We start from the raw sequence: 26,802 nt of genomic DNA, 5'->3' as shown, positions 1-26,802 counted from the left end.
AAATCGTGATATTTTATCTGTTATTTTAAGAAAATGAGCTAATTTTCATAAAAAATAAAACTGAGCATTTACTTAAGAAGGCTTTTTGGGTATGAATGGTCCTCACTAGACTTTTTTCCTTTTCATTACAGGTGGAGTTGAGTTGTCCAAAAGAGATGGCCTGGAAAGTGAATATGTACAGAGGTTACTTAGCAATTTGCCATCCAGAAGAACAACAGCTTAATTTCATTGAGCGCCTGGTGGAGATGGCGAGTAGTTTAGCCATTAGAGAATGGCGAAGGCTTCCTCATGTAGTCTCACATGTCCATACTCCCCTTCTCCAGGTAAGAATAAAAAGTTTTTTATTGCCATTTATTTTCCAGTAGCAGGTTTCAGAACTTTTAGTAACTATAAGCATAAAATACCTCTCTGTATAGTATTGATTTCTCGTAATGGTATTTTTTTGTTAAAAGTTGCAGAATGTGCATTTTCATTTGGCTTCCTTTTCAAGTTTTTATAGTTTTACCTGAATCCCTTCTGTTTGTGGCATATAGAGGTAGCTATATAAAAATTGAGCAGATGGCTCAGGTTTTTCTTGTGGGTTAATGCATAATGCACTGCAGTACTTGGAGGTCTTGAAGATTCAGTGGGTTTTGAAGTGAGGTCCATGTTGGGTGGGTGTATTATTGCATTAAGTTATTTGCAGAAATGTTGAAATAACCTAAATGTTCTTTTCAGTTCAAACTGTTAAATCTTAAATCGAGGCATGAACAGTTATCTTGGTAAGAGAAAAGTGTATTGAGAATTGCTGCTTTTTCTTTGAGGATCAGTGTTCTCAACAGGCTAAGCAAGATCTGAACATCCCTGTGGCCTTAGCATTAAGGTGAAAGAACCAGACGCTGTAAAAGTCTGTTGTTAGTGAAGGACTTTTTGGGTGAGCACTACCAGGTTGAGGGAAAATACTGTATGTTCAGGCCAGTGTGAGCCTTACCTTTTCTTTGCAGTTTCTACATTATATTGCCGAGTGTTGTGATTTGCATCAGGTGAAGAAAGTGGGAAGGAATCTAGGCTTTAAGTATATGATATTTCTCACTGGACAGGGAGCTAATTGTACAAAAGTTGTGCTGAAAAGGAGAGAGGATTTCATTAGATAGAACTAACGTGTGCCTCAAAGCTTTATGCATTGGTCTTCAGCTTTATTAGTTGTGCAGCTATCTCATTTGGCAGGTTCTGTTCAACATTGTATTAAAATGTTGTAATAACATTGGAAAAAGAATTCCCATTGTGAATCACATTGCTTCACAGACTGGAAGATGTTGTGGGTGGGGAAGAATGGTATCTGATGCCCCCATCTAATCTGATACCAGCTACAGGAAAGAAAATATCTTTGGTCTTGAGTAGAAGACTGCATTTCAGTAATGCTCCTTGTCTGCACGTGGGTGCACATAGTCTGAATTTAGCTGTGCTGATTGGAAAGGTTAATTTTTAATTCCAGTCTGTGGAGCACTTCTGTGAATAGGTCAGCTGGAAGATTTGAGTCAATGGTAACTGCTGTCAGGGGCCTTTTGCTGAAGTGGAGGAGTGGACTGCTTGGATCAGAAGTGCATGGAGCCCTATGGCCTTCCTATTTCGTGATCTGAAAGAAATCAGTATGGTTTCCGGAGAAAAATGGACAAAGCAAGTATGAAGTTTTGAGAGAAGCTGGCTTCTAAAGTAGAGGCAGAACTGTGTCAGTGAAGCAGTGAGCTGACCTCTTCAGAATGAAGTGAGGGGCAGCTAATGAATTTGGGGTTACAAGAGCTTCAGAAACAAACAAAACCCCCAACACCTCCCCCAGAAGCAAGTAAAAAAACCCTGACAAAATGGAGTGTTACCTAATCTTAAGTGGCTTAATTCTTTGTCAAGAGCATTTAAAACAGGGGGTGAAGTTTGTAACTTGAGTTTCATACTTTCCAGTAGAGTTATGGCAGTGTATTGCACATGACTTTTAACAGCACTGATGTTCAAGTAAACTCTCCTGTGTATGCTTGAATCCTTGCCTTACAAAGGATGGGTAACTTTCCAGTTGGATAACCCAGTATGTACACAGAGGATGGTCAAAGCTAACATTTTTGGTGCCGTTTTGTGACTTTTTTTCTCAACTCTGTCATGCATTTCTAGAAGGTAGAGCTCATTAGCTGCTTGTGAATCATAAAAGCATTTTTCTCTCAAAAGGGAGTATGCTATTTTCTGTTTCTCTAAAAGAGTGTGCTTGGAATAAGAAAAATAAAAGATTACTTTTCTTTCATCTTTGCTCAACAGGTTCTTAGTGCTTATTTTAGTGTGCCATATTTTAGCCCTCAAATCATTAAATATTGTAAGGCAAAGAATGTACTGCTTTCCAGCTTTATTTAAACATAAACTGGTTTTATGATGCTGTACATACACCAAGTACATCTTTATTTTTGCTGTGAGAAATCTTTTACTTTGCTCACACAACAGTGATAACTCAGTTTCAAAACAAGATGTCTTTAAATCTTGTGCTTTTAGTCTTCTTCTTTGGCATACATGTTACTTGTAAATGGTCCAGTTAGAAAATTAGGGAAAAGTACTTGTTTCTCATCCTGTCAGGAAGAGCTTGTGAACTCTTGAGATCACTTTTTTTCCCTCTGGAAATATTTTGGGGAAGCAGCTGGCACAACTCTGATAATACAGAATATGCTGTTTAATTTTTATGTGAGATGAAATAACATGTATTATGTAGTGACAAAATGCATAACTTGTGTCCTTTGCAACTTTTGCACATACTACACCATACCATAAATGGACTTCTCTTTCCTTTTGAAATGTGTGAAATATCAACACCTTTTTGTTTTCTCTGGGATTCAGTTATGTCAATAATTAATTATGCAACTGCAAGAGAATTTTTGACAGTAAATGTTATTGCTAAGTATAATTGAATGGAAGTAGGTACCTAAATTCATCTTCAAAAAATAGGGTTTGGCCTTGAGATGCTTCCAGCAACTTGTTCCAAATAACCATGTGTGAAAATGAACCAGAGCATGGAAGTGGGGCTGAGGCAGGATTGTGTTCTGTATGTGATCTGGACAAAGCATGCCATTCTTTTTCTGTTTAGGCTATATTCCTGTTTAGATGTCCTGCTAAATATGTACCTGATAAAGATGAGCACTTGTTACTGTTGAGGGAACCTTTCATCACCAGGGGAGAAATTCTGGAAGTATCAGTGGACACAATATGTGATCTCGTAACAGGGACGCATTTATTCATGGACTATGGATGAACCTTATCTGTGGAAATGCAGAGAACCTTGCTTTCTGAGTTCTGTTTGATAGAGTGGCTTCTGTAACTCAGTAGTTTCACCCTGTGTGTCATGCCTGGTGTGATTCATAAATAACTAAACCTCCATGATCCAAAGTACCTCTACTAAAATGACTGCACTTGTGGGTAGAGTTTACGCAACAGCCCGTACCTTCACATTTGTATATTATAAGTTGATGCATCAAATAAAGTGAATGAATATGGAAGTTTTCTCCATATTAAGAGGAAGCTGTCAAGCAAACAGGTACAATGTTTCATTTGTTTGAGCTGATACAATAGGGCTAGAAATCTTCTTGATGAAAATAATTCCTTCCTGCTAAATTTTCACTGGTATTTGAAGTTTTTCCTCCCGTAAGAATGGAAGCATCTGCATCATAAAAGGATGAGGATTGCTAATAAAATACTTAAATGTTTTCAGATACCAGTTAAATGAAGCTTTTAAAACAATCTAATATGTACATATCCCTCATGAAGAGATGGTAAATTAGTCCATGACTGACAGAGTTACAAATGTAGCCATGAATTTGCACTGCTGTAATTACCTTTTTTTTTTAATATCAGATAGTATGTGATTAAATACCCCTGAGAAAATTAAATTTATGTGATGAATGGGTGTGGGATGAAGGTTAAGCTATTGTGAGAGCTGATACTGAGATGATTGTAGGGAAATAATACTTCGTGTAATTTACTTTGTTTCAAGAGATTTCACTCTGTCAATTTGGACTGCCTTTTTTCCCCCCTTTCCCCCAAACAGTTATCTTATTTGGTTGATTAACAATGAATACAACTGTTATCTGCCAAGTGGTAGCTTACAGAATACTTCATTGGTTTTATTGTACTGCAGGTAATTAAATTCCATTAAAGTTTGTGGGCCTTTTCAGGTTGTTGAAGTTTTAATAAAATGTCTCCTGCCTTTAGCAGGTTTGAGACTACTGGCATCTTCTGTTTGGTCCTCTTATTAATTTCAGGGTAGGAGATGTCAGTGAAAAACCATTCTAAAGTAACTTCTCAAAGCCAAGGTCTTTGCAGAGTATCCTAAAACAACACCTTCAGGAGCACATAGATAGTATTTCTGTACATTTGAGTTAAATGAAGACAGGCTGAGAGAGTTGGAGTTGTTCAGCCTAGAGAAGAGAATGCTCCAGGGAGACCTTAGAGCAGCTTCCAGTGCCTAAAGGGACTGACAAATCTGGAGAGGTGCTTTGGACAAGGGCAGGTAGTAACCAGGCAAGAGTGAATGGCTTTATATGGTGAGACATTGAAGCAGGTCGCTCAGAGAAGCTGTGGCAGCCCCATTCCTGGGAGTGTTCAAGGCCAGGTTGGACGGGGCTTGGAGCAACCTGGTCTAGTGGAAGGTGTCACTGCTTGTGGCAGGAGGTTGGAACTGGCTGAGCTTTAAGGTCCCTTCCAACCCAAACCATTCTCTGGTTCTGTAATTCATTCTATGAGACAAGTTTCTGTCAAAAAGTCAGGGCATGAGCAGGGAATTTATACTAGTAAGTTCTGTTAAAAGTTTTTGTTTAAAGTCAGTATTTATACTTGATTCTTGTAATTAGCAGACTGCATATATATTTACTTGTGCTTTTCTATGGTGAGAGTTGGTGTAAGTTCAAACCTATATGCTAGAATTAAATTCTAATCTGTTGTCCTATGTAGATGTGTGTGGGGAAAAGGATGGAGATGAGGAGAAAGTGTAGATTCAAGTAAACTCTCTCCTTTGCTATGTTTTTAGTTTTTTTGGCTTGTTTTGTCTTAAAAGCAGAACACTACCATTTGAAGAATAACTTGTGAAGCATTTGCAGTTCAAAATAGAGGATTAGGGAATTTTCATCTGAATGCTATCAAGGACTAGTAGTATCAAGGACTAGTTAAACTCATGGATTGTTTTGCTATTTTCTTGATGATCAAGGACTAGTTAAACTCATGGATTGTTTTGCTATTTTGTTGGTGATTATGTTAGTTATAGGTTATTTAAACAGGTAATAGATAGGTCACTAAGCCAACATAAATAATTTCATCTTTACTTAGTCATTTAAAGGTGGCATCATTCATAGAGACCTTTCTCTAACAGTGAAATTGGCCATTGTACCATCTTTTATGATACTTGCATTGTTTAATGTTTTCTAGGCAGCACAACAGATAATTGAACTTCAGGAAGCAGCCCAAATAAATGCAGGATTGCAACCAACTAATCTGGGGAGGAACAACAGCTTGCATGATATGAAGACTGTTGTAAAGACTTGGAGGAACAGGTTACCTATTGTGTCAGATGATTTATCCCACTGGAGCAGCATTTTCATGTGGAGACAACATCATTACCAGGGTAAAACTGCCTGGTCCAGCATGCATTCATCATGTAATTTTCCAGACAACACATTGTTTAAATAAGTTCTTTATTTTTTTTAAATTTGTTATTTAAACACACAGGAATGTTGGTTTTTTTTCCAAGTATTTATTTTTATTCAATTTCCATTTAAGTGTTTCATTACCTGAAGTCATAATTTCATATGTATTGCTGTGTAGATGTTGCTGTATATATAATTTCATTTATAATGATAGACATCTCATGTTTTATTTCTAGCCATTGTAACTGCATATGAAAACAGTTCTCAGCATGATCCTAGTTCCAATAATGCTATGTTGGGAGTTCACGCTTCTGCATCGGCAATTATCCAGTATGGAAAGATAGCTCGGAAACAAGGGCTAGTCAACGTGGCTCTGGATATACTGAGTCGCATTCATACCATTCCAACTGTGCCCATTGTGGACTGCTTTCAGAAGATTCGCCAGCAAGTTAAATGTTATCTTCAGCTGGCTGGAGTCATGGGCAAAAATGAATGTATGCAGGTATGGTAGCTCTATCTCTGAAGTTGTTGTTGGGACTTGTAGGATTACAAGGGCCATCAGATACATAGATTTAAGTAAACTGCCTGTATACAGAACAGGGTCTGAACTTCATTGTTAAACCCATGTATGGAGTGTTATACTGTTAAATAATACTGTTAGTCAAAAGTAGCTATTATCCTCTTTAAACAGAATACTGTGGCTCTATTAAAAATCAGCTGCATAAAAGTGAAGTGGAAATATGTTTTTTGAAATCTTACAAGATAGATAAATGGAAAAGACTTTGAAAAATATGTTATTTGCAATAGGAAGAAACTGCACTATTGCAAGACTAACTGGAGCTCTAAGTCAGTTTTGAGTGCCTGACTCATGAGCGATGGAGGCTGGCAACCTGAAGTGAAATGGAATGTGTTCAAAGGAAAGGAAAAAATGTGACTGTAGCCAAATCCCACTGACATATGATTACAAGGTCAGCAAGCTGGGACCTTATAAGAATAATGTAATATAGCATAATATATATAATAATATAAAAAAAGAACAAGATGGAAAACATAACCCATCACCTCATGAATGTTGTCTGTAGCATCTAATAGTTTTGTAGAGGCCAGTGGAAACTTAAAATTGTTGCCAGTCCATATTTTTTAAAATGAAAATTAAATACTAGAAACTCGTGCTATTTAAATTTCAAGAGAATGTTTCAGCTCTTGTTTTATGGCACTTTCATCTTAATAAAACCTCCCATTTTAGAAGGCTTTTTTCACTAAGGCTTATATATTTAACAGGGTCTCGAAGTTATTGAATCCACCAATCTGAAGTACTTCACCAAGGAGATGACTGCCGAGTTTTATGCATTGAAGGGAATGTTCTTGGCACAGATTAACAAGTAAGTGTCTTGGCTGGAAGAGGCACTAGCACACATCAGAGAAAAATGCAGCTGAAGTATTTCAACACAATATTTGAGCAGGAAACTTGTTCCATATGTTTATACCAGCCTAAAAATTTGTCACAACTGTATAAGAAAGTAAAAGTTTAGGTGAGAGTTCATTGCAGCTTGAAGATGCAATGGCTGCTCATTTTTCTAAGTGTTGTAGGGAAGAACTAGTTAAAGCAATCATAGCACTAGTTCTGTTTTAAAAGTTTTCTATTTCAAGGGATTAGAAGGGATGAGGCAGGGAGAACAGGCTTATCCAAAGCTTTTGCAGCATAAGATGCGTGTTTTAAATACTTTCCCTCTCTGGTTATGTGAGTACTTAGCAAACTGATGTCTAACTGGTGTCTTAGTGTAGTTGATAAAGGAGGTTGCTTTAATCATGTTTTTCATGTAAATATGATATATAAAACCAGGGAAAAAAATCAGTCTATAAGCTTGCAGCTAATTAAACAAAATTAGCTTACCTCTTTGTTTCTGTTACTTCTGTTTCATTGTCATTGTATATATCCCTTCAATAGCTGCAACTGGTTAAGGCATAGGAAAATGTGTGGTGGCATAGTTCGAAGTGTTTAGACAAATCTGGTGTGCGATGCAATAAGGCAATGCCACTCATTTCAGATAATTGAATTGAAAAGACTAATGTGGTGTGCTTTGGAGACATCTTGCATTGCAGCAATTAAACACCGAGGTGCAAGCCTTGCTTTCACACATCTACTTCTGTAACATTTTTGCTTTGTGCTGTCAGGCATTTTATTCTTTGAAGAACATCTCTCTTTAATTCAGTAAACAGATATTTCAGCAATCAAATTTTGTTTGATGATGCCAAAAAAACCTTTCAGATTTCAATAGCTTTTAGTATGCATGGTATACAATGGCAATAGTTCTACATGTTATGTACGGGTGGAATAATTCCTTTGCCACTACAATTGTGGACACTTACAGAATGAAATCCATCAGGTTTTAAGCTGTACACTGCAACCTCCCACAGCATTTCAAGTCAGGAAATGATTAATATCTTCTTCTGTGGCTACAAGAGAGAATTTTAAACAGGCAGAATGCAGTTACTTTGATGGAAAGTGTAGTGGGCTTTTCTTATGGCCATAAGCATGCTTAGTTCCAGTTGAGGTGAAAGAGAAGAAAGTGTGACCCGCCCCCTCCTTATCTTTTAATTTTTTTTTTGATTCATGCAGATAAAGTAAAAGGCAGTTAAACTGTCTCTATTTGTTCTTTCAGGGTAGAATGGATAAAGGTTTCTGTTCAAAACATGGTTCTGATGTACTAACAGTTTCTTAACCTTATCCAAAAGCATGCAGGCATTTTTAGCACTGCGGTTGAGGTCAGGAATTTAGGAAGGTTACAGTTAGGACCAGTGGCAGCACTGAAGCTGAGAATGTGTGACAACTGATTGTGTCAACTGAAGTGGAAGTTAAAGGTCACCTTTGCTCTGGCATCTCCCTGTGCTGTCCATTTGCTGAGCAAGGTGATAGAAACCATTTTTAAAAAGTCAGCTCAGGTGTCAAGAATGATGAATTGTAGAGAAGGAGAAAAGAAAACCAACTGAAAAGTCCCCTTTTTGTAAAGGGGAGGTAGTGATACAAAGTCATCTATCAGGCTGCTGCTGTGATAGTTCACTTCAGAACCTCAATCTAGGGTACAGAAAGCCTCTGAAAGCCAGTAACGTTAATGTGACATAGAAAAGAATAGAAACTTCGACAAAGTTGCTTTCCTTTTTATGGTTTTGCCTCAATAGCTCGTCTTTTTAATTTATCACTATAATCCCCCAAGCTAATATTTTCATATAAAAATATATTCCAGTTAATTTCTAAAAATCAGTCAGACAAGTATTATATTACTTTTGTATGGTTTATTTCAATGCTCATTCTGTAAGGCAGAAATGAAGCACTTTCTAGTAATAATGGATCTTGGAATGCTTTAAAAGGTTCTTCATTTCAGTAATGTGTGTGGTAGTGTTCTCATCCTTTCATGTTACGCCTGAAAAGTTACATGGATTTAAGGGCTGTTTATATATTGGGATGAGCTGTGCCAAATCTTGGACTAGGAACACTTGAGGAAACCTGGAGAAGACTTCAGAAGTAGCAAACAGATCATCTTTTTGTTACCAAGAACCGCGTGATTAACCTTCATATTTCTTCACTTTTCCTGTTGAAAAATAAAATCCTAAAGATGTGGGGATGTGGAACTGACTTTTTGCAGATCATGTTGATTGTAAATCCTTTCATGGCTTTGGTGGGAGAATGGTTAAGTAAGATGAAAAGAAGGATAATGTAACATCTTCCAATCTTGCTTTTTCCTACTCCTTGTTTGCTCAATGAGAAGCACTTTTTTTTTTTATACATTTGCTGCTGCTCTTCTTGTGTTATAATTCGTTCTTCTTTCTCGCAGTGTCATTGCTTGGGTTGCAGTTGTAATGCACTGAAGTTTTTTAGGTTTTCTCAGGGAGTATCTAGAGATCTTAAATACTTCTAAAGTGTTTTCATTATGAAGCATTTACTTTTATAGGTGCTGGACTTTAAGAAAAGCTAAGACAAAAAAGTCATAAGGGACCTTACTAGAGAACTTCATGTAAAAATATCATTAAGAAAGTAATTGAGTACCCTAGCAGAAACCTGAGTGTTACATAATTTAGTAACCTTTTGTTAGCATAAAACTAATACTCTTTCTTGTCACGACGCAGGTCTGAAGAAGCAAACAAAGCTTTTTCTGCAGCTGTGCAAATGCATGATGTGCTCGTGAAAGCATGGGCAATGTGGGGTGATTACCTGGAGAACATCTTTGTGAAAGAACGTCAGCTTCACCTGGGTGTCTCTGCTATTACTTGCTACCTGCATGCCTGTCGTCATCAGAATGAGAGCAAATCAAGAAAGTACTTAGCAAAGGTAAGATCTAGATGCTGAAAAAAAGAATTGGAACTGCACCCCTTCAAAAAAGGCTGGGATAATATTCACTGCCCAGATTTGTGCAATTAAAGAAGTACTAGTTACTAGTGGAAGGCTTTAATTTAGGCAGAAAATCTGCATATGATTGCTCTTGGGTCGCTGCATATAACTCATCTTGGGATTTTCTATTTCATTGGGGTATCTGGGGTTTTATTTAGGTGGGGAATGTTTTGTGGGAGAAAGGGGACAAATTGCATACAGCATTTGTACTATATAATGTGGTGAAATACTTTCAGAATCATAGAATCATAGAACAGTTAGGGTTGGAAAGGACCTTAAGATCATCTAGTTCCAAGCCCCCTGCCATGGGCAGGGACACCTCACACTAAACCATGTCACCCAAGGCTCTGTCCAGCCTGGCCTTGACCACACTTGAGCATTCACAGCTTCCTTAGGCAACCCATTCCAGTGCCTCACTACCCTAACAGTAAAGAACTTCCTCCCTATAGCCAATCTAAACTTCCCTTGTTTAAGTTTTAACCTGTTACCCCTTGTCCTGTCACTACAGTCCCTAATGAAAAGTTCATCCCCAGCATCCTTATAGGCCCCCTTCAGATGCTGGAAGGCTCCTATGAGGTCTCCATGCAGCCTTCTCTTCTGCAGGCTGAAGAGCCCCAACTTTCTCAGCCTATCTTCATATGGGAGGTGCTCCAACCCCTCGATCGTCCTCATTCTTACTTGCAGAAAGGCATCCTTTGGTCCTTTAAAAAGTACCATAGTTTTATTTCTGTATCTTTACTATGGATAATTCACATTAAGTTTTACCTCAGTATTGAAAATTATCATTACTATGGATAATTCACATTAAGTTTTACCTCAGTATTGAAAATTATTCAAAGTAAGCCTTTTCTGTCTCGTAATTCAACAAAATTTCAGCCAAAACAAGCTCAGTTTGGGGATATTTAATCTCTCTGATGAAGAAAATGTAAGAAATGATATCAGACTATGGGAGACCATCTGTTTTGAACAGGAAACAAATGCAGAAAATATTTTTCTTTTTAGATTAAAGGTAGGCTCAATGCCACTCTGAAGTTTATTGTTCTCCCTTTCTGGTTGCGTAACTGTTAGTGATTTTTAATTAGACCTTAATGTATTTTCATTTAAATTAAACTGTAGAAAAAGTATTTTTGGGGTGGGCTTTAAAATAATTAAAAATACTCAAAGAAATGCTCATGTTCTTGCATTTAAGCTAATTTATTTGAATATTTTATTTATTTTAGGTTCTATATTTATTTTATTTAGGTTCTATAAACATGCCTAATTTTCTACCCACTGGCAAAGCAAAACCCAAACAATCTGTGGAATGCAGTCATGCTCTTTTGTTATTTTCTGTCTTGTTTCATAGCAAGTAGTGCACTTACATTTAGGGATAATGGATGTAAAAAATACATCCTTTAAATATTATTTCCAAGAGGAAAAAAAAAGTAGTAAAATATCTGTGGGGTTTTGTGCAACATAATAATTGCTGTCTCTTTGATTTCTAAGCACTGAGATGTCCTCTTGAAATTCTCTTGCAGGTTCTTTGGCTGCTGAGTTTTGATGATGATAAGAACACCTTAGCAGATGCAGTAGACAAGTACTGTATTGGAGTCCCACCCATTCAGTGGTTGGCCTGGATTCCACAGCTGCTGACATGCCTAGTTGGCTCAGAGGGCAAACTCCTTCTGAACCTCATTAGTCAGGTACAAATGATAATAATGATTATTTTTTTTATAGTATGTAATACCTGTTTTCAAGGTGAGATGCACATATTTTTCAAAGCACAATAAGAAAATACCAGGCCTTAAAAATGCGATTGCTTGTGACTGTTGATGAGCGAAAAAATGGTAATTTCTGTCTCTAAGTAGAATATTTTAAATTACAAAGTGTTACTTAATGAAATTAAATCCAGTTAAATTTTGTGCCATATGTGCATGAGGCATTATAGCTTTCCCTCTGGAATCATGTTTACTGCGGCTTTGTGATGAACATTATAGAACACATTTAGAAATATGTAGTTAAGTGCTTGTAACGTAGGAGTAGTGATAAAGAATTGTTAGCTTTTAGTGACTAAAAGGCAAACTATTTCGTTAGTGCTTTGGTTTTTACTAGAGTTGACTTTGAGAAAACAAGGCTCTGTCTGTCACCCTCAGAAATCATTACCTTTGTAAAGGGCTTTATAAATTTTCACTTAAGTTTAGCGTGACAAATGATTAGACAAGGATAAGGTTTAGGGAGTTAGATGAAGAAACTGACTTCCTGTATGTGTACCTTTGAACTGGCAGATAGGAGTTTTGATTAATCTTGCGTTGGGATTTCAAGATTTTACTGCTTATTACTGTCTGCTGTGAGGCAGAATCTAAGAGCAGAACAAAGACTGGTATCTCAGTGTAAAGCTAGTTTAAGCATGTCCGTAGGCTAAGGGAGAAGAAGTGACATCCTTCTGTTGGTGTGCTTTTAGGTGGTGTTTTGTTACTGTTTACTGTGAACAGGGTTCAAACACTGTGTTTTCAGGGATGATAATTGCTCATGGTCTAACTTCAGCTCTGTTTTCATTTGTGCGCAACCTGGAAGCATTTTGGTGTTCATTCATTACTGTACATAGGAATGCATTCATTACTGAACATAGGAAGCTCTTACAATAGATTGTTCCCCAGGGGACACTTCCATGTGCAATGCTCCAGTGTTTCTTGAAAATGGCAAAGAACAACTGTTGTGCTGAATTTCTCATAGTAGTAGTGTTGCTGGTTTTTGAGATACAGACTTGATCCATGTGGCTGTCTTCCAACTCAGTATTCTATGAGTCTGTGATAGCCAGCTTCTTTTACACTATCCCTTATCTTTGTTTGTTCAAAGCTCCAAGAATGTCGCTTTTTGTTGAGATGTCCATGTGTGCTTGCATGTGCATTGATACACAAATCTAGATAAATTTGTTTGTGCATCTGTATACGTTTCCTTCCCTTTCCCTACATTAAATGAAACTGAAACTTTGAAAGGACCATGCACCCAAACAGTTTAAGAAAGCACAGTAGCTAAGGCAAAATCTCTGATGCATATAGTTTCTATTATCTGACACCAACACTGTGCTCAGCTGTCTTCTGAAGCACACAGAAGAAACTTATTTCAGTGAGTTCTAGACACTTTTTATTTGTTGACATGGGTACAAAAGTTCTTAGAAGTGAGTGCCTACTCACAAGTCTGACTGTAGCTGGAGCTCATAAATATCACAGATGTTTTTGTTTATCTTGTCTTTAAACTTAAGGTCCATAGAGGGAATATAAAATAAAAAGTACAAAATTTCCTGTGTTACTGACTTAAAACTCTTAGTTTGAAAAAGTACTAGAACCTAAACCTTACTTCAGACAATTTACTCTTGAATTGCAGCATGAAGCGTACGTGTCAGGATAGCAATCTGCCATAAATATCGTATTACTGAACAGTTAAATGCCATTGCAAAATTTCTACCACTTACCATACGCACTCGGATGGGGAAAGAATCCATGATTTAGTAAAACTGTAGCTGGAAAAGCCTCTAGTCATGTCTTAAGATGTGCTCTATCATGGGTGGTACTTTCAGTTACTAGATAACTGAGCTCTACAGATTTTAAAGGGGCTGCTGAATGTTAGGATCTCTCTAGGTTTTGCTGTGGGTTTTGTTTGGCTTTTTTATTATTATTTTTTAATGGAAGCCACAAAATCTTTTATTTTGGGGTGAAATTGGTATACCATTACATTAAGTGCCATAATTAGGTGGAGTAAAGTTGCTCTCTAATGGGCCTTCTTATCAAGTGTCACAGTGCTTGCTGGGAATTGTGGCCTAATTTAAAGACTAACTGCTGTCATCATGTCTGGTTTTCTTCCATTATGTACGTAAGATCTTTGAGCTGGCCCAGCTGGTGCTCTGTCTGTTTCCAGGTTTATTAGGCAATATGATCTGGAAGCCCTGATAAGGTAATGCCTTAACAGTGTGCACAGGGAGTTACTGTTTCATCCTTTTTAGGTTTCTGTTACTGAAACCTAAAGATTTCTTAGTTTTCCCTAAGCTGTTATTTAAAACAAGGAGCTGATAGTTATGAATTTCACTCATTTACAGAGTGAATCTGTATGTGTTGAGCTGATCTGTAATCGGTTTTCCTTGACTAAGAAATATGTGTATGTGTGTCTCCAAATAGGTGGGAAGAGTCTATCCCCAAGCTGTCTACTTCCCTATCAGAACCCTCTATTTGACTTTGAAGATAGAACAACGAGAACGCTACAAAAGTGGTGAGCTTGATAATGATCAGATTGTTTGGCCTCTTTGTAACTTACTGGTTTGAGTTTCACCTGATTTTACTGGGAAAATGGGTTCTCTAGAAAATATACCAATTTAGCAAGTCTAAGGAAAAAAGTTCTTGATAAACTCTCCTTGCATTTGTTTCTGTAAAATTAAATCTGCAGATGGCTTGAGCTGTCTTGAATTTTCTTGACTAAAATACTCACCAAGAAGCAGAGTTTCATCTCCTTGGTTCTCATATTACCTTACTTACTGAGTATCACATGTTCTTTACTGGATTTTTATCTTTAGGAATTGGTGGGCAGGTAAAAAATTCTTGGATTACAAATGCAGAAAGGCATCAAAGTTTTTTAGGACATTCTAGGCTAATGTTGATTACAAGCATGAACCATGCAACATTCAGTTCCTTTTCAAATGAGTCAAGCTTTTAGAAGTAATGTAACCAAAAGATGAGTTCCTGCAACTCAAGTGAGATGAGCTGCTTTCTTTGAATAATCTGTACTTCAGTGTCTCCGTAATAACTTTATACAGTGAATCTTCAAGTAAAATGAACATTTAAGTTTACATGAAATAGAATCAGTTTAGGCTTTGAAGGAATGTCTGGGAGTGGGGAGAACAGAAACAACTTGCACAATTATGTACATGAGTAAGATCTTCCTTTTTTTTTTTTTTCCCAAAACCACGTCCTATTTAGAATTGTTACACCAAATGATTGCACAGAATTTAATTGTTCTTTTGTCCCATATGATTTATGATTTCCTGGGAATCCCAGGAGAGGAAAAAAGGCGAGGAAGGGGAGGAAAAAAACATGGTTTAAATTGATTGGATATGAAACCGAATTAGTTACTTCAAGAGCATGACTTGGTAGTGTAAAAGCTGAGGCTACATCTCCTGTGTGTTTCTGAAGAGTTTATATTGCTCTAGCTTTAGGAAGAGTGTTCTACTGAATAGCATTTGGAGTAGAGTTTTCTTTGTAAGAAGCATATTTTCTTGATTTTGGTAGGTAATACATGATTAATGCTTCATGCAAATCTAAAGCAAATTTCTCAAGCAGTTTATTTTGTTTCATGCAGGCATGTATCAAGTTCAGGAAAGATAATTTTTATTTTTTTCTTAATTGTCCACTTTCCAGATTCTGGGCAACAACAGCCAAGTTCAGTTGGAAATCAGTCCCACTCCGCCTCAGATCCTGGGCCAATCAGAGCCACTGCACCAATGTGGCGATGCAGCAGGATTATGCACATGCAGCGAGAATTACATCCAACACTTTTGTCTTCTCTGGAAGGCATTGTAGATCAGATGGTCTGGTTCAGAGAGAATTGGCACGAAGAGGTATTTGGTTTTAATACACCTTCATATGTATGCAACATCTATGGAAAAGCTAACTACAAAACATTTGTCTAGAATAAGTTTAAACATTAAAACATACCTATTTGTTTTTATTAGTAAACTAGCGTATTTGTAAACTGACTGTTCTGATGAGAGTTTTAAGGAGATTGGTTATTTCTGGAAGCAATACAGAGGTTTCTCTAAACTACGCATTTGATGAATGCCTCTAGGATTCAACCTGTTACTTGTACTAACTGAAAATTTATATTCTTACTCTAAGTTTCATGATTACCAGTTTCTGTCCTGTTCTGGTGTCTGTGGCAGGTGGTGATTACTGTCTGAATTTTGAATTATAACAGGGAGCAGATGGTGGAGCCACTCTGCTTTCATTCTTGGCTTCTCAAAGTGTCAGGCTACTGTGTTCTGTCTACCTAGCACAGTGTTTATTTGAAAAATAGCACATAATTTTCTGATATATCACAAACTATGAAATCTAAAACTCAGCTGCTGTTGTAAGAGAGGTGTACTTTGTGATGCAGCATTTCCACTGTTCAGTGTGTTTGCAGTGCTGATAAGAATCAGCTTTGTCATTCTGACTGACCCTCTGGTGCAGTCTAAAAATGGAGTTTTAAGTAAATGTTTCTGAGAGGATAACTTTACTGTATAAAATGCAGTGTCAAATCAGAAGGCCTAATATTCCTGACTATTTTGTCTTTCTTTTTTAATACTTAGGTTCTTAGACAACTGCAGCAGGGCTTGGCAAAGTGCTATTCAGTTGCCTTTGAGAAAAGTGGAGCCGTTTCAGATGCCAAAATCACTCCTCATACACTAAATTTTGTCAAGAAGCTAGTCAGCACCTTTGGAGTAGGTCTTGAGAATGTCTCGAATGTGTCCACCATGTTTTCTAGTGCAGCCTCAGAGTCGTTAGCTAGGAGAGCACAGGCGACGGCTCAAGATCCCGTGTTCCAGAAGTTAAAAGGACAATTTACAACAGGTAAATGTTTAAATTGTTTTATTAAATGTTACTTTTAATTCCCAGAGAAATTCCACTCCTCCCTTTTCCCCCACAGTTCAACTGTGAAGGCATTCTGCTTTTTTGTTTTTCCTGTATTTTTCCTGAGAGAGAACATGGAATAGAGCATCTTTCTGTCATTCACCAAATCCGAAACTGTGGTCAACTCACATATGGGTTTAAACGTAAATTAGATTACTTCGCTGTAATATTTTTGCCATTATATAGAACTGCCTGCTACACGTAAGGGACAATAATGATTTTCTGTTTTACAGTGATGCCAGAACTTAATGACGTTTTCACCCCAGAACTCCAACCTGACAATATTATGCAAACTCTTTCAAACCAGCTTACTTTTGATGAGGAAAATGACTTTAGTGTTTTGGATAACAAGTTTATAAAAATCCTATTACACAAATATACATCATTGTTAGGTAAATTGAATCAATAACTTTAATCAGATCTAATAAAAAAGATACTTATGGGAAGTGGCTTTTTTGCTTCATTTGTTTTCTGTTTATCAGTGGAGTTACATGTCTGAGTATCTGATTCGATTTAGAATTCTTAGAGAAGCTCATGTACAGTAGAGCATGGTTTTGATACATTTGGTGAAAAGTGTTAAAGCTACACAAGTATATATGACAGAAGGTGACACTGATTGGCATCAGTGTTTTGGATTGCCAGGATTTTGAATTTTGCATAAATTCCTATCTAAACTGTATCAGCTTTTCCTTAAAGATAACTGGTTGATCGAGTTTGACAAGTAGACTTGCAGTGTTTTTTCAGGCATTTCACTGATAAAATGTTGTGAAAATAAGTGAGCTTATGGGAATCTTGTGAAAGCAACTCAGTTGTAGATATGACCTACATATCTTATGCACGCTGTGTATTGCATGATGTCCTTTTTGAAGCGCAACAGTTGCATGACAGCAGATAATGAAAGTCCTGAACCATATGATTAAATTTTTAATGGATGAAGTGTACTAGGGAGTGAAATGGTAGTAGAAACCTTCTGTGTGTCTTTAATGGGAGCATATGGGGGTGGGGCTGGAAATAATCAGTGGACAATGATTAATGGCATGAAATTTAACAAATTCAGATGCTAGATTCTGTACCTGTGATGGAGTAACGCTGAGTACAAGTATAGACTGGGAGAGGAGTGGCTGGAGAGCAGCCCTGTAGAAAGGGATCTGGGCATGGTGGTTGACAGGCTCAGTGGTAGTCAACAGCATGCCTTGGCAGCCCAGAGGGCAAACCACATCCTGGGGTGCATCAAACAGCATAACCAGCTGGTCAAGAGATGATCATCGTGCTGTATTTAGTCTTGGTGTGGCCCCACCTGGGGGACTGCATGCACTTATGGGCCTCATAGGTTAAGAAGGATGAGAAGATACTAGAATGTGTCTAGAGAAGAGCAACAAAACTGGTGAAAGGGCTGGAAGGCATGTCCTATGAGGAACAGCTGAGGACTTAGGCTTTACCTAGTTTTGGAGAAAAAGAAGCTGAGGGACAACCTCATTGTACCTCACAGCTTCCTGAGGAGGGGAAGTGAGTGAAGTGCTGGTCTCATCTCCCTGGTATCCAGTGATAGGATGTGCGGGAGCAGTTCAAAGCTGCATCAGGAGCTGTTCAGACTGGACATTAGGGTGGTCAAACCCAAGAACAGGCTTTCTGGAGAGGCTGTCAATGCCCCATTCCTGACAGTGTTTAAAAGGCATTTGAAAAATTCCCTTAATACTTGGTCAACCCTGAATTTGTCCGGCAGCTGGACTAGATGATCACTGTAGCTCCCTTCCAACTGCAATAGTCTACATGAAATACAGATTTGGACTAGTTTTTACTTTTTAGAAATGGTTTATGTATCTGTACAGTGCAGGAGTAGTACAGTCAAATTTTCATTGCTGTAAGTGTTGTTGATATGCTCAGGTTTTGTTGGATTTAAGTTATTTTTGGTCTGTCAAGGTTTCTTTCCTCTGAGTATTAGAGAAATCTAGGGATTAAGAAACTTTAATTACGGTTCAGTTACAGTTTTTCATTTAAAACAAAAAATTGAGAGGTTTTTCAGGGTTTACATGCTCATGTATAATCTTTACATGTCTTTATGGTATCTAAATGGCAGGTAAGGTTTTCAGGTTTGCTATCTAATCTATATAGAATAACATATAAAACCCAGAACAACAACATAGCCCTGGACGTGAAAATCGGGTCAAGTCAGGAAATGCAATGAATTTCTCAGTAAACTTCAGTTTAATAACGAGTAATTATTTTTTTGTTGAAGAGTTCATATGTTAAAGTCTGATTAAACACGAATGTCTGTGGGATAGAAATAATTGTTTTGCTTAGATCTAGATTTGATTTGATTTTATTTTAATGAATAAATTCAGTGTTTTCATTAACAAATGAAGTGTGGGAAACCAGAAGAAATTAAGCCAATCAATATACTTGCACATTTTTGTAATTCAATTCATTATACACAAAATGAAAATATGGCTTTTATTAATTTTATAATAAGAGTAAATGCACATAAATAAATGAATAGGATTGTAATTACTGTACTGAAGATAGCAAAGGCTGCTTTAGCATTATGAGAAACCATTTGTAAATTGCGCCTACTTTGTCTTTGTATCACAATACAAGGTTCATGTTTGTTTTTCTGCTTCTCAGCACTAGTTGCATTTAGGTGATGGATAGATAATTACAGTGTCTGCCTTCCATTTCAAAAGTATCCAAGCTGAGGAGCTGTCTTGGAGTAAACTCTTGTCTTCAATTATTACCAGATTAATGTTGGCAGCTATGTTTTATAGACACTTTCAACTATGTTTGGTTGCATAATCATTTCCATCAACATCTGAGTTGTGTCTTGATTCTTGTTTGGAGCCACTGCGGGCTCTTACACCATTTCTTAAATTCTAAGTACTTTGCAGCAGTCTGGACCATTGAAGCCTTGAAAGGTCATTTGTTTCCATCCTAATGTTATATGTTTTAAAACCAAATTTTACTTTGAAATTATTTTTTTTTACTGGAACTTCAGATGCAGAGCTCTTTGTCTATCTGTTCTTTGTTCCTTCTTTCCTGCTAAACCTTTGATATCAAAGAACAGAAAAATGCTGAGAAATGCTCCCTTTGAGGGCGTTCTCAGCAGTGAAAGGAGGAGAAAAACTGCCTTCATTGTTCTTTTGTGGACATATGATAGTTTAGAGTTTGGATTGGCTTCTTTCTGCAACCATTTTTTCACTCAAGCTGAATAGGAATGGAAAATTCCAAAGTATACCCTGAATGGGTAAGATAATTTTCTTAAGTTTTGCCACCCAGCACAATGAATTCTTTGCTGTGAATGGAAGCTCTGTAATCAGAAGGAATCTTCTCAATGTCCGAGTGTGTCTCTGAAAAGTGGGGAGAGGGCAGGGGAAAGAGCTGTGTTCAAAATTCTCAGTTGTTTTAATGATTTTTTTTCTTTTGTCAAGAATGAGCATAGCATCACATTGGTAGGTGTTTCTTTACTGCCCTTCTAATTTTTAGGTAAACAGGATGTTATCCAGAAAATCCAGATCAAGAATTTGGACAGAACAAGGGGGAGTGGGTTTAAACTTAAACAGCGAAAGCTCAGCCTAGGTTCAAGGAAAAAGCTCTTTACTGTGAGGGTGGTGAGGCACTGGAACAGGTTGCCCAAAGAAAGGCAGTTTCAAGGCTAGGTTGGACACAGCCTTGGGTGACATGGTGTCACCCATGGTCAGGGTTAGGGTAAGGTGAGGCGTCCTTGCCCATGGCAGGGGGGTTGGAACTAGGTGATTTCAAGGTACTGTCCAGCCCTAGCTATTACATGATTGTATATTTGACCTTGGTCTGGACTTACCAGTCTTAGTTTTCTGGAGCTGTGTTGTAAACCAGAATTCCTGCTTTGTATTCTGCTTACCTGTCACTGAGTTTTTTCATGTTTCTTGGTGCTTTCCTAAAGATCTTGTGTGATTAAGATGAACCTCTGGGAAAGTACAGAGCTTGTAAATGTCTGAAACTTTAAAAGCAAGACAGCTCTTCTCTCTCAATCTTCTTCAGTATCATATGCATAAAGAATTGCTCTCTGAAGCTAAGCTTACATTTCAGTTTTAAGTGCATCTTGCATGATGTCTCGGCTTACATGGTGTCTTGGCTTTACAGTTGAGGGTCCTTGGGTTATCAACTCGTAAGTGTAATCAGACTTTGTCTATGGTCAGAATAATCTTTAAAATCTTACAAATGAACTGTTGCTTGCTCTTAAAGCATTCATTGCCTGTTACTTTGAACTGATTAGGACTGTTTTCTGCACAGGTAGCAGAAGGGTTGTTTTGGGGTTTTTTTTTTTGGTTATTTGTTTGGTTTTAAGTCCTAGTTTGTAGGTATTTTCTCTGTTTCTTTAATGCTATGTTCATGTTGGTCATTGTGTAGGTCGGGTTGTGGGCTGAAAGAGGGATTGGTATTCCAACTTTGTTAACTGAAGTGTATTTTTGTGCTACTTCATGAAAAGTGATGGTACAGCCCTCATTCAAAAAGAAGTCACCTTTATCTAATTGAGTTAAGAACCATTAAAATTTTTAGGTCTGTCTTACTGACAGAGGGATTGTGCCCCATTTGTCCTTTCATTGAGAGTGACAAGGATCTTTAGCACCATTGAGAAGAGAGTGAGCTCCTTCAGTTGCAGTCTCTATCATGGTCTTCTGTGAATATCTCCATCAAAGATGAGATAAACTTCCTCTTCTCTTTAGGAAAAAGATGATGTAAGTAGTAGGTTTTTTTAGACCATTATATGTTAGCTTAAGGAAGGTGTTATCCCCTAGTAAGTACTGAAAAAAATTGTTTGAAACAAAAAATACTTTTTATATACATTAAGATATGTGTAAAGCAGAGAGATGTCATACACACATAATGTCTGCACTTGTATTTCCCTTTGAGCTGAAATGATTTTTCTTCTCAGATGGGCTCTGTGTGACATGAGCAAAAAGACTAATTGAACTCTGTTTTTCCCATCTGCTAGTGGGAAACAGAACAACAAAAATCCTAAACCAGGCATTTCAACACACTGGAGCTGTTCTCATGGTGAACAAAATGGCTCTTTTTTTTTCTTCTTTCTGTAAGGGATATACAGTGATGCATATTTTTACTACTTTGGTGGATCCCATTAGCACAACAACTAGTTGCAATTGGGGGATATTTTCCTGAACTTCAGAGATTCGGGAGATAAATGATTCAATAACTTTGCCACTTTCATGAATTGATTTACTCCTGCTGCTCACTAGAGGGTAGGCTTGGGATTATAATAAGGGTGTTTTACAGTAATATTGCAAATACCCCTACCAGGTAGAAAAAGAAAAGAGTATTACAGAGTTATACTAGTTTCTAACACCCATGAATATGTAACTGTATTTTTCAACATAGACTTCTTTCTTATGAAAGTAGAAAGGATTTGGTATGTTTGGGGTTTTTTCTCTCTGTTTTGGGGATAGTAGATTAAAGGCTTTCACTGAAAGCATGTTAGCATATCAGTGTATTGTGGATACACAATGAAATAAGTTGGGTTATATGTTCTCTCATATTTTTTTTAACTAACAGAATAGTAAAATGAAAGGAATCATAGGCTGCACTAGTTTACTCAGTAATAACTGAATTATGTGTACTCCTGTGCACATAAAGGAGAACTTAGAGAAAAAGAATGTACGTGTGGGATGATACAGGCTCTTCTGGTTGAAAGACCAAATGTGCTAAGCTTGTTTGTAGGAGTAAGTCTGGTGGAGAATCAGAGTTTTGAGTGGTTTTAATTGTGGTTGAAAAAACTTTAGCATGCAGCAGTTGCCCTGTATGTGTGTGTGTACTTAATTCACTGTTCGCATACTTGCAGATAGATGCTTGGGGCATATTTATGTGGCAAAATTAATTTGTCCTCTGAGCAGGACTCATGACTGTTCTGTTGTTTGGAGGGTTTTTTTGTTAATGTAGGAAAATACTGTGTGTATGTAACATAGTGAAACATAGATTCTGCAATAAGTGTAAAACTCATTTCTGAGACTATGTTAACTTCCTGTTCTATTGAAGCATAAAGAAGATTCTGTTCTGGTGTAGCTGAAGATCTCAGAAATACTGAATCAACATTCTCTGTTTCTTTCTTGTTGTTGCTTTTTCACCTGTAACGTGTTAAGCTTAAAATGGCATCATTTAGGCTGTGGTATAGAAATGTGTTTTAAAAATTCAAGTCTGTTAGTTAACTTGCACAATTTGGGATGCTATAACTAATGAGGTTTACAGTTAGGAGGTTTACTTTATCTGCTTACAGAGTGTGCTTCAGCTCTCATTGTTACCGTACTGAAGTGGTGAACCATAATTTCATGTTCGTGGTTTATTCGTTTTCCCCTCTTTTTTTGCATGATTCAGACTCATTATTTATTTATTTGCTGTCTTCTGTAACTCTAGTGAAAGCAGTGTTGGGAAGAGGGCATTGGTGTTGGCTCAGAAAATGGTTGATGTTGCAGTGAATTCTGTTACAGATTTTCACAATTTATTGAAGACCAGATGTTGACCTTGAGAAAGTTGTTACTTCACTTGCATGTGGGCTAGAGGAGGTAGTTCCACACTGCAATACTGTTATGTTGCAAAGGAAAGAGCAGGCTGTTTGCATAATATTGTCATTTTTGCTTAGGCTGTCATATTTGTTCTTCCTGTGGTGGCATGCAATTGTTATAGGAGCCAGGAAAGAATAAGTAGAATTTTCTTGCAGCTCAGAATAGGAGAATAATAGTAATAGAATAGGAGAGTAATAGTAATAGTAAATGTACTACTTGTCTTGCAGTTGCTCACAGATCCTACATTGTATCCTCAGTTTTGAGGCTCTTTCATCCACTTTAAAAAGCCTTCAGTGATTTTAAATAAGTAAATCACTTTGAATTGAACAGGCTGAAAATTATAGTGCTAGTCTGTGAAATAAGCCTACTTTTCCTCTTTTACTAAATGATCTGGTAATTTGGTTTATTACTCCTTGCTTTCTATGCAGTCTTTCTGGTTGCAGTTTACAGATAGTTAAATACAGTGTTAGTATTTAAGATTTTCACAGTATGTTTTTTTAATGTTTGCATGACTAAGGAAAAATTCTGGGAAGTTCATAATTACAGAGAATATTTTAGACTTGTGTACTGAAAAGAGGTAGCAGATTTGGATAGATTTAAGTTATATAGCATTTTAGGACCTCACTTAAAGATTTTCTGTAGAGATGAAATATTCTACAGAGCCTGTCTTTTGAAGGTAGGACAGCTCTGTGTGTGTGTTTGATTTGCACTATTGAATCGTATGATTTACTATCCTCCAGCGTCAGCTGATAAAGTGTTATTGCTTGTGTATGATCGTATAGCAGTTATGTCCTGCCTCTTCCCTAATGAGTCTTCTTTCTTATCTGTGTTTTTCTGAACATGCTAGTTTTTCCCTGTGTTTAGGGTTCATAGGTAGCCATGTTGTTCTGCTGGACTTGGTTGGTATATATGCTTTGCTTTTTTGTGTGAGTTGCCGATAGTAGCTTTCCCTTTTCCTATAGTATTTGACATCAGTATGATGCTTTTCTGCATAACAGCTGTGTGTGCTGAATGTGTATTTTGCTTGAGGGTGTGTAGCTAGAAGAACCTCTTTGAAAACTCAAGACTTCAGACACTTGACCATTTAAATACCCTATAAAGAATTTGAATTGCTGAGATTTATGTATATTTTCTGGGTTGTTTTTTTTTTTTTAGACTTTGACTTCAGTGTGCCAGGGTCAATGAAACTTCACAATCTGATCTCTAAACTGAAGAAATGGATCAAAATTCTGGAGGCAAAAACTAAACAGCTTCCAAAGTTCTTCCTCATAGAAGAAAAGTGCCGCTTTCTCAGTAATTTTTCAGCTCAAACTGCAGAAGTAGAAATACCTGGAGAATTCCTTATGCCAAAGCCAACCCATTACTACATCAAGATAGCAAGGTAACCTAAAATGCACTTTGGTAGTTGTAATCCTGAAAATGGAGAAGAAAATGAAAACCTTCTCCCTCTCTTCACTTTGCAACAGTGGATGTCTTGTACCTTTCATATATACAAATTACATATATAGAGATGTACCTTGGAATAACACCTTTTTTTATCTTATCCTCCTCTGGTAATTTTACACTGCCACAGGAAGCAACTGTACTGTTACATGATGAGTATGCTTCATATATTGGTAGACGTTGAGATGAGTTCTCCTGTTGTAGTCAATACAGGTACTATGGTTCAAAAGAGTGATAAAGGTCTGATCTGATGATTGATTTTGCTCAAGCACTCTTTCTTTAACAAAAATCAAGCAGAATAGCAGAAGACCTTTTTGACTACAGAATAGAAACCATGGGCTAGCTGGGCAATAGAATTGTACCTTGTAAAAACCTTGTAATGCAGTTGCACTACCTTATTTCTTTGGTGGTTTTTGTTTGATTTGATTTAATACCAGAGGAGATTTGCTCAGGTGCTTTATTATCCCTTTCTTCCTACTAGGTTTATGCCCAGAGTGGAGATAGTTCAGAAACACAATACTGCAGCAAGAAGACTTTATATCCGAGGCCATAATGGAAAGATTTACCCATACCTGGTAATGAATGATGCTTGCCTGACAGAGTCTCGTAGAGAAGAGCGGGTATTACAGCTTCTTCGACTTTTGAACCCCTGCTTGGAGAAAAGGAAAGAAACCACAAAAAGACACTTGTTTTTTACAGGTACTGAAAGAAGAGATTTTACATTATTTTTTACATGTATGTTGTACTCAAAGATTGCAATTGTTAAATTTTTTGACAGCTACTAATCACTGATACTGAAGGGTTTGAATATTCAGAAGGTAAAGTCGCATCTGTCTAGGTGCTAAGCCTTTTTTTGGCATTGTAGCACCCCTCTGAAGAAGTAAAGCTGATTGCATGGGATCTCTAGGATGTTTTTAGAAGAGCTTACACGCATCATTTGCTGTGTAAAGTTTAGTTGTGAATAACACCTATAAGGCAGAGACATGCCTGTTGGAGGTGTTGCTATGGAAATGGATACGTGTACTTCAGAACAAGCATTTAGAAACAAAGAGAAAGAGAACAAAACTTTTTCTCCCAAGTTGCAGTGTATGAATATTGAATTTCTTTTACCTCTTCCACATAACACAAAAAGAATTTTTTTGTAGAGCTTTGAATTTGATAAATGGTTTCTGAGTTCTTTGATACGAAAACATATCTTTGTAATTTTTTTATATCCATGGTGATGTTTGCTGTCAGGAATATACTGACTGCTTGGTTGTTGCTGAATAAAATCCATTCATAATCTAGATACTTGGTGCAGGACTCATGTTGAGTGCACTTCTATGATCTTGTAATAGGTAACTTGGTTTGGAGAGTGCACTTTGCCAACAGCACCACCTAGTAAAGCTTAAAAAACCCAGAATTAACAATCATAATGGTAGGGAGGCCTTAGTGAGGAGAGTCAAGGAGGTTTCCAGCATTATTCATGTGTAGAAATTGCCAAAATACTTAATAAAAGGGTCACACATTTAGGCATTTCGAAACAAACAGTGAACGAAGGCTGAAAAATTCTTTCTCCTTTTGTATCTTGGCTTTTTTATGTGTTGATTATAAATAATTCATTCATGAAATGAGAAACAGAAAATATCAGAGTCTTGCCTGGCAACATACTTGGTCTGGTTGTGATTCCGATACTTTAAAACAGTGAAACCCTTTGTTTTCCAGATCCTAAGGCTTTTGGCAAGTTCCAGCTTAAACTGAGTAGCTAGTTTATATTAATGTATAATACTTGTCATTTCAGAAGGTCACTTAATAACTTCATACAAATGAGTTCTGTATGTTGCATTATTCAGTTCTGATGATCCTTGATTGGTAAGCAGGAAATATATTATGGGTAAGGGAAACTTTCTTCAAAGAGACAGACAAAGTTGCTGCTATGCTATTGTCCTTTTACAAAGTGCTGAGCTCTGATTTTTGAAAAAGTATATATTTCTTGGTCCTCCCTTTTGGGCTAATAGTGTCTATTTACATGAAGTTGTTTCATGAGACGATACAACTAGCACTTTCAGAGCTAGAAATGCATATGTGAGTTCTAACTTTAAAAAGGCAAAAATACCCAAGCCAAAGGATTTGTTATAACAAAAGGTCAGTATCTCTACATATGTGAAGAC

At 37.0% G+C, this 26,802-nt stretch overlaps 1 protein-coding gene across 5 annotated transcripts in view; it reads left to right on the top strand.

Annotated features, from left to right (window-relative positions):
* The window catches only part of TRRAP (transformation/transcription domain associated protein), a 102,726-nt gene that overhangs the window by 68,146 nt on the left and 7,778 nt on the right, over nt 1-26,802 (top strand). For 3 of the 5 annotated variants that reach the window (XM_061357079.1, XM_061357078.1, XM_061357083.1), the window contains 11 exons: nt 132-323; nt 5,425-5,653; nt 5,879-6,144; nt 6,924-7,024; nt 9,768-9,969; nt 11,547-11,711; nt 14,181-14,271; nt 15,414-15,613; nt 16,343-16,604; nt 24,365-24,590; nt 25,134-25,351. In XM_061357079.1, the coding sequence (XP_061213063.1) occupies nt 132-323; nt 5,425-5,653; nt 5,879-6,144; nt 6,924-7,024; nt 9,768-9,969; nt 11,547-11,711; nt 14,181-14,271; nt 15,414-15,613; nt 16,343-16,604; nt 24,365-24,590; nt 25,134-25,351 (2,152 nt within the window). The remainder of the gene's footprint in view (nt 1-131; nt 324-5,424; nt 5,654-5,878; nt 6,145-6,923; nt 7,025-9,767; nt 9,970-11,546; nt 11,712-14,180; nt 14,272-15,413; nt 15,614-16,342; nt 16,605-24,364; nt 24,591-25,133; nt 25,352-26,802) is intronic. The other 2 variants (XM_061357081.1, XM_061357082.1) reach the window with 1 other exon arrangement.

Source organism: Neopsephotus bourkii, unplaced genomic scaffold (genome assembly GCF_033783945.1).
Source record: "Neopsephotus bourkii isolate Nb327-2 ecotype Australia unplaced genomic scaffold, CSIRO-AGI_Nbou_v1 NB_882, whole genome shotgun sequence".
Classification (NCBI taxonomy): domain Eukaryota; kingdom Metazoa; phylum Chordata; class Aves; order Psittaciformes; family Psittacidae; genus Neopsephotus; species Neopsephotus bourkii.
This window is presented reverse-complemented; position numbering and strand designations above follow the sequence as displayed.